This window comes from Mus caroli, chromosome 6 (assembly GCF_900094665.2).
Source record: "Mus caroli chromosome 6, CAROLI_EIJ_v1.1, whole genome shotgun sequence".
Classification (NCBI taxonomy): domain Eukaryota; kingdom Metazoa; phylum Chordata; class Mammalia; order Rodentia; family Muridae; genus Mus; species Mus caroli.
Window position 1 is genome coordinate 81484607 of NC_034575.1, and position 6984 is coordinate 81491590.

The 6984-nt window shown below is 53.1% G+C and overlaps 1 protein-coding gene across 1 annotated transcript in view; it reads right to left on the reverse strand.

Annotated features, from left to right (window-relative positions):
- Rab11fip5 (RAB11 family interacting protein 5) overlaps positions 1–6984 on the reverse strand; it is a gene marked incomplete at its 3' end in the record, with an annotated part of 38120 nt that overhangs the window by 6938 nt on the left and 24198 nt on the right. The window contains exons 2-3 of the mRNA XM_021164093.2: positions 4554–4990; positions 3779–4454 (exon numbers count right to left, since the gene is read on the reverse strand). Coding sequence (XP_021019752.1) covers positions 3779–4454; positions 4554–4990 — 1113 coding nt within the window. The remainder of the gene's footprint in view (positions 1–3778; positions 4455–4553; positions 4991–6984) is intronic.

The following is a 6984-nucleotide window of genomic DNA, read 5'->3' on the forward strand; positions in this document are numbered from 1 at the left end:
AGATAAAGAAAAACAGGAGACAACGTCCCCACCTTCCCATGTCCCACCTCCAGCTCCCAGCTTCTAGTTCTGCTTCTACAAACAAAACAGGGGGATGACACTGAAAAGGGAAGAACTCTGCTCAGGGAGTTACTCCACAAATGCCCCCACNCTCACACACGTCCCCACCCGCACAGATTCTTCTCCCTTCAGTCCAGGTAGGTCCTAGGGCAGAGGCCCAGGTTGAGCCCTGAGAGTCAGGGGAAGGAGGAGCCACACACTGACTACCACTACTCAAAGCCCTGCCTAGAGCATCCATATCTCCCAAGCTGCATCCCAGAAAAGGGTCTGGGGTTCTCTGAACTAGCCTCTCTTTATGCTTCTCATGAGCAGCCCTAGTGACCCCATCAGCATTGCTCGGCCCTACCTGACACCCCACACCCCCCCACACACACACACACTCACCCTCAGGCTTGCAGCAATCCACTGCCAGTCAGACTTGAGGGAGAAGGGCACTAGAGAAGATGACTAGGAGCTCCAGGCTCTGTCAGCAGGCTCCTCCCCACCATGATTCCCCAGAGATGCACAGAAACTGGTTGGTATGGAATCAGCAAAGGGCTCTCTCTTGAGGCCAGGGTTCTAGGCAGCAGGCCCAACAGGTTTCCCGGAGCCAGCAGGGCTTGCTGACATCCTGCTGTTCTCACCTTCAGAACCTCCCCACCTTCACTGCCCTGCTCCACACCTAGCACATATTCTTCTGGCTGTGAACCTGGCCTTTAACATCTGCGCCCTCCAGCAACCAAGCACACGCCCTGTAGGTCATCAGTGGGACACTCCTGACCCACCAGTGCACAAGATCTTCTGTGTGGGTTGTGCCCCGAGAATCATTGCAGCAGAATGGATAAAACTGGAGGGTATTATACTATCTGAAATAAATAGGTCACAGAAATCAAAATAGGGTGAACTCAGCAAGGTGGCTCAGCAGTTAAAACACTTCTTCCCAGGACCTGAGTTTGGTAACTGGGCACCTACATGGTGGTGAGAACCCATTCCCATGAGTTGTCTTCTGACTTCTGCATGCTGTAGTCACCATAGCCTACAGGTCTCCCACAAGTGAGCAGCATAAACTTCTGCAAGACTTCTCCAGGGCTGTGCTCTGGAGCCTACCCAGCCAGCCTGGCACAGCCTCCCCCTCCCAAGCAGTAGGGAACAACATATGCTGTCTTGTCTCTCTCAAGGCCAAATTCTGGAAGGAAAAGAGACAAGTCCAAGCCACTCTGTCCCTTCAACCCATGGGAATAAGCTTCGTGGCCCGAGGGAACCATAGGACGATTGGTTGAAGCTGCCACTTAAATGTGAAACACCAATTCAATGCAATGGTTCTCCCCACCCTTTAAAGTTTTCTGAGATAGTGTCTCTCTGTGGAGCCCAGGCTGACCCCAAACCACAGAAGCCCTCTTGCCAGGACCTCCTGAGCACTGGGATCCCAGGCATGTGCTGCCATTCCCAGATGCCCTTAAATTAAAACCATGACCTGGGGCCATCTCTGTAGAAAGCAGGATTCACTACTAGCTGGGAATTTCTTGGGCTGAAATGAGCTCTGTGTTCCAAACACTAGTCACAGAGGTGACAAGTGGCTCTATGAAAGCCACACACCAGTCCTCAAAGGTTAAAGCCAGCCTTCAAGACACCACCTGTATACAATGTACCCTCTGGCCAGCCATCCCTCCTGAGCTTGGAAGCTCCTGCCACCTCCTAAGATGTGCTCCAATTCCCAGAAAGTATGTCCAGGAGGTATGCTTCCCTCTTATTTGCAGGATGCAATGGGGAGACACAGAGCCACCTTCTAGGCTTAGGCAGAGACNCTAGCACCCATCTTCCAAAACCGCATCACTGCTAACCGAGAAACTATTCTGGGAAAACACTCACAGACGGGACAGGAAATATGCTAACGCTAGCCAGAGAGCACCTGAGATGGCCCACACTTTCTGCAACCACTAATAGCTGTCCACCATACTTCAGGAGGGATAGAAGTGCTAAAGGCCATTTAATAACACCCCTGGCTCACTGTGGCACCCAATTCCTGACCCCTAACCCCAACCCCAGGGAAATTTTCACACTCATGTTTGATCCCCTCCTGTGTTCAAAGGTTGCTGTGGGGAAAAGGAGCAAACACAAAAGCCCTAACTGAAGAAACGAGAAGGCTTAACACGNGAGCCCTGTGTTAACTCAAGCACAGGACACAGCCATGCCACACCAGGCAAAGGGCTCAGCAGGTCCTGTGGCCCAGATAAGGCTCAGTTCTGACTCCCCTCAGCCTCACATACATAGCCGATCAAGGGTAAGAGCCACATGTCAGAGGCCTGCTCTGTTAGGAGGGCCAGCAGAATCATCCTGCTAGCTACTGAATTCTACAACACTGCGGTAAGCCTCTCCACAGAGCACAAGTGCCACAGAGTCACTAGAGGGCGCTGCTGCTCTTACTCAAAACAACCTTTCAGGCTTTGTGACAGTAGCCCCGGGCACAGGGGTTCCAGTAGGCTGGCTGGCTATCCCAGTCAGAGGTAGAGATCTTCCTCTAGTTGTAACTAGTTCTGACTCTAACCTGCAGGTGCNGCCCTGAGCTGCCTTGTCTCTCAGCTTTTTCCCTAGAACTCTAAGCAAGCATTCCCACCAACAACTCCGGGGTCAGCTTTTCCTCCTGCTTCAGGGAACCAAGGTCATCATTCTGCTGGGGCTCATAGTCTCTGAGGGTGACCCCTCTTACCCTACCTGGATGCTTGGTCGGGGCAGGAAATCAGGGTACCCCAGCCTATAACAGAATCCAAAACCAAACGAGGGCAGGACAGAAATCCCTCTTCCTTCTGTCCACCANGGACCCNAGTTGAGGAGTCAGAGAAGCACAAGGAAAATGGTGGAAGGAAGCTAGAGTTTCNAGGCCCTGCCCCTCTCCTCTGCTGGGAAACTGGCATAGCATCTTTACACCTGGGCCCAGCCTTCTCTAGACCCACTGAATGGGAGAGGTAGACTTGCTAAGGGGAAGAACAACTGGCTTCAAACGCTACCTGGGACTGCCACCAATCCTGGGCAGCAAGACAGATTTCTGTGACCTGCCCATGGAAACCCTCCTTAAGGCCCTGCCAAACAATACAGCAGCTACTCTGTCTGAGAAGGGATCAGAGGCTATGACCAGGACCAGAGGAGAAGTCTAGGCANGGTGCCAACAACAGTGACCAGCATTCCCAGCAGAGTACGCCCCAAGGTAAGAAACACTAGGTCTTGGGGAGGGGAGGGGCTTACTCAAGGGAGTTGCAGTAGTCTCTTTCCAGGCTAGGAAACAACTAGGTGAGGAGGGAGGGTGCTGCAGGGAATATTTAACTCCTGTCCCTCAAGGGGACANGATCCCAGAGCCAGGTGGGTACCCAAAGGGAGTCACCTATCTAACTTCAGGGGAAAGTGCCTGAAGGGACAGTCCCCAGTCTCAAGGCTTCCTTACCTTGAGGTCAGGAAAGCAACAAGCCACACCAATGTCTCTCCCTTCCTTTGTACTACCAAAGCAAGCATCAGGGCCTAGAGCCACCTTGATCCACAGGACANTCATGGCACTGTGCCCTTGCTACTCACCTGTGTCGGCAGGCACAGTACACGCCTTGGCTCAGGAAGGCAAGATACCCCACTTAACCATGCAAAGCTAGAGCTCAGGCAGTCTGCTCCCTGCTCCTCCCAGCTCCAGGCCCCAGGGGCCACAAGCCCAACCTCCTTCACACAGAGCAAAAAAGTAGCCTTGCTGAACATGTACCTTGGCTTCTGAGTTGGCTCCTTGGATTCTCTCAGGCCAAACCAGCTACTCTTGGCCTTTTCCTCCCCGGTGGATGAATGGTGGGGGGAGGCTCCCAGGGACGGACTCCCTTTCTCCCCGACTGAGCCACGGCGCCCCAGCTCACTCCGACTCAACCCTTGGTGGTGGTGGTGATGGAAGAGCCCCATTCGGGGCTTCCGATCCTTTTCTGCTGCCACAGCCTCAGAGGAGGCCGGCATGGGGGTGGCAACCTGGACTGGCTTCCCCTCAGGTAGCCGGGCCCCCTCCTCCTCTCCAGAGCAACTGGCTCCTTTGGCCTGCTTGCTCAGCTCCTCCTGTCCAGGCACTGCCTCTGAGCTGCTGGTGCCATGGCTGCCTCTGCCCCAAGAGTCATCCGAGGACCGAGACCCCTCCTCAGAGGACCGAGGTGGGACACTGTGTAAGGAGCTTGAGGGTGGAAAGGGGCCTGAGATGGAGCTGCGGTGCCGTAAGGGGGGCTGAGGTTCCTCATTATACACATGGCTCCCATTGACGCAGAGGGAAGAGCGGGAGGCACCATCAAGGTGGCCTTGGAGCTCAAGAAGGGCCCGGGGAGGAGCTGCTCGAAGCTGACTGGCCTCATCACTGTATGTCCTCTTGTGGGTGAGCAGCTTGGGGGACTGTATAGAGTCCCTACCTGGAAAGGAAATGTGACCGTCAGCACTTGGCAGAGGGGCCCTGTTTCCCTCCTTCCTTCCACCCGGCTGGGAAGAGCCCACCCTGTCCCCTTGCTCACCCCCTTCAGTGGACAGCCAGCTGCTGTGGCTTGGTGAGCGGGTGAGGAGCTCCGCCCCAGGTCCCTGGTAGACCAGGCTGCCACTAGTGGAAGACAAGGTGCTGTCAGAGCCCAGAGAGGTGTTAGACTGTGTGAGCGAGGACTTGCGTAGCTTGTTTCGGAGGAAGAAACCTTTGGCTTTGCCCATCTTGCCCAGGCTGCCTAACTCAGGATCCTCCAGGGCGCTGCTTGGAAGAATTGCTGAGGCAGATTCGAGATCATACTTCTTCTTGCCCTTCACTCTGTCCTTGAGCTTGCTGAAGGGAGACCGTGGCTTGTCCTTCATGGAGAGATCAAACATGCTGGCGCTCAGGTTGTTCCGTGTGAACTGGATGGTCACCTGGATCTCACCGCGCTCCTTTTCCTTCTTGCCTGGCTTGGAGTGAAGCCTGTACCACCTGAGAGAAGAAGCAGGGCAGAGCTCTGGTCACAGGTGCCTCAGAACCCCTCTTTACTTCCCAGGACAGCCACAGCCACACCCACCATCACCACCAGCACTGGCACACGAGCTTGGGTTTTGGAAATACCAGTGTGGCTGGGAAGCTCTTAAGCTTATCTATGATGGAGAAAACCACATCCAGGGTAGGAAAGCACCTCGGGTACCACTGAGCAGGCAGCAGTGACCAGGACACAGTCCCTCCCAGCCAGTGCTTTTCCTGGAGCTCAGAGACCCCACAGTAACTCCTTACCCCCTCTACCTGTAACACTGAAGCCCAAAGGATGAGGCCAGGCCTGTTGAGAACTGCTCCGTTTCCAGNCCCTATCCATGACTCACATTATCCACTCCCAGCAGATCTACTCTGAGCCACCAAAGAGCCCACAGAGGCCCAGGACACAGTGCATGTACACACAGTCCTCACGGATGCACTGACTCACCCCGAGTCCTGCCAAGAATGCTCTGAGGCGGAGGAGCAGACAGGCATGCCTGAGACCTAAAGCAAGAGTGCAGGAGGAGAAGTGCCCTCATCTGCCCTCCTCCCCCACCTCCATCCTGCCAGGTGCTCCAAGGGGCTCATCCCTTGTTCTACAGATTGGGAGGTAAGGCTTAGACTCAGAACAGCAGACAAGCAGGGACAAGGACATCCTTGTCCCATCACTCCCAAGCCCATTTTCCTTAGCTACACCCTCCCCAGGGAGTCACAGAGACAACCCCTNCTCTGGCTATAATGGCTTCAGGTTTGAAGACCCCAGACTGGCCTTGAAATCACTATCTGATTGCAGTTTCCTGTGAACTCCACCACCCAGGTACTGGGATTATGGGTGTGCACCATCACACCCACTCACCTCTCAGAAAACTGAATGTACTGTTGCCGTGCAAGGAGCAAGTGGACTTGTTGGGTTTTACCTGCCNAGGAGCAAACTTGTGTCCACCAAAAAAAAAGTCTCTCAGAAGCTTGTAGCACCTCTATTTGCAACAGCCCAGACTTGGAAGTTGCCAAGGTGCCCTTCAGTAAGTGAGAACATAAACACGCCTGTATGGGCAGTGGAACTGTATGCAATGATAAACAAGAATGAACTACAGAGACATAAAAGGACACAGGAAAATTTGTAAACATGCAAGATAAAGAAGGCTTCATAGACATTCAAGAAAAGACAAAACTATCAAGATAAGAGAAAGATCAGGACAGATCATGGCAGGCAGTGCACACCTGTATTTTACCACTGGGGACGCTGAGGCAGGAGGATCACTGAAAGCTTGAGATCAGCCTAGATGATGCGAGACACCCTCCCCCTTAAAAAACCAAAATGACACAAAGAAAGAGATCAGTGGTTGGCAGGGGACTGAGGGAAGGAAAAGGAAGTGAACAGGCAGAGCAATTTTGTGAATGAGTAGGGCATTTTTATGGAGTGAGACTATCCATATGACNGCATTGTGGTAAATATGTGTCATTTTGTTTCAACAACTGAAGACTATGGAACATACAGAAAGAACCCTGATGTATAACCAGCCATGGAGACAGCAAGATGGCCACAAATTAAGAAGCAGCCTGGGCTACACAGAGATCTATAGGCCAGCTAGGGATGACATCCCGAGACCCTGTCTCAAAAACTAAACAATAAAGACCTCTGATGCCTTGGTAGTCAGCCTCTCATCCATAACAAATGTACCACACTGTTGCCAGATGTTAGCAACACAAGACACTGGTGCTTGGGGGAGGTGTGTGGGGTNCTGGACAAAATTCAAACTTTAACTGACTTTCTCTAAATCCAAAAGTAAAACTGGTCTTTTAAAAAGCAAAGGATTAAGCCGGGTGGTGGTGGCGCACGCCTTTAATCCCAGCACTTGGGAGGCAGAGGAAGGCAGATTTCTGAGTTCGAGGCCAGCCTGGTCTACAAAGTGAGTTCCAGGACAGCCAGGGCTATACAGAGAAACCCTGTCTCGAAAAACAAA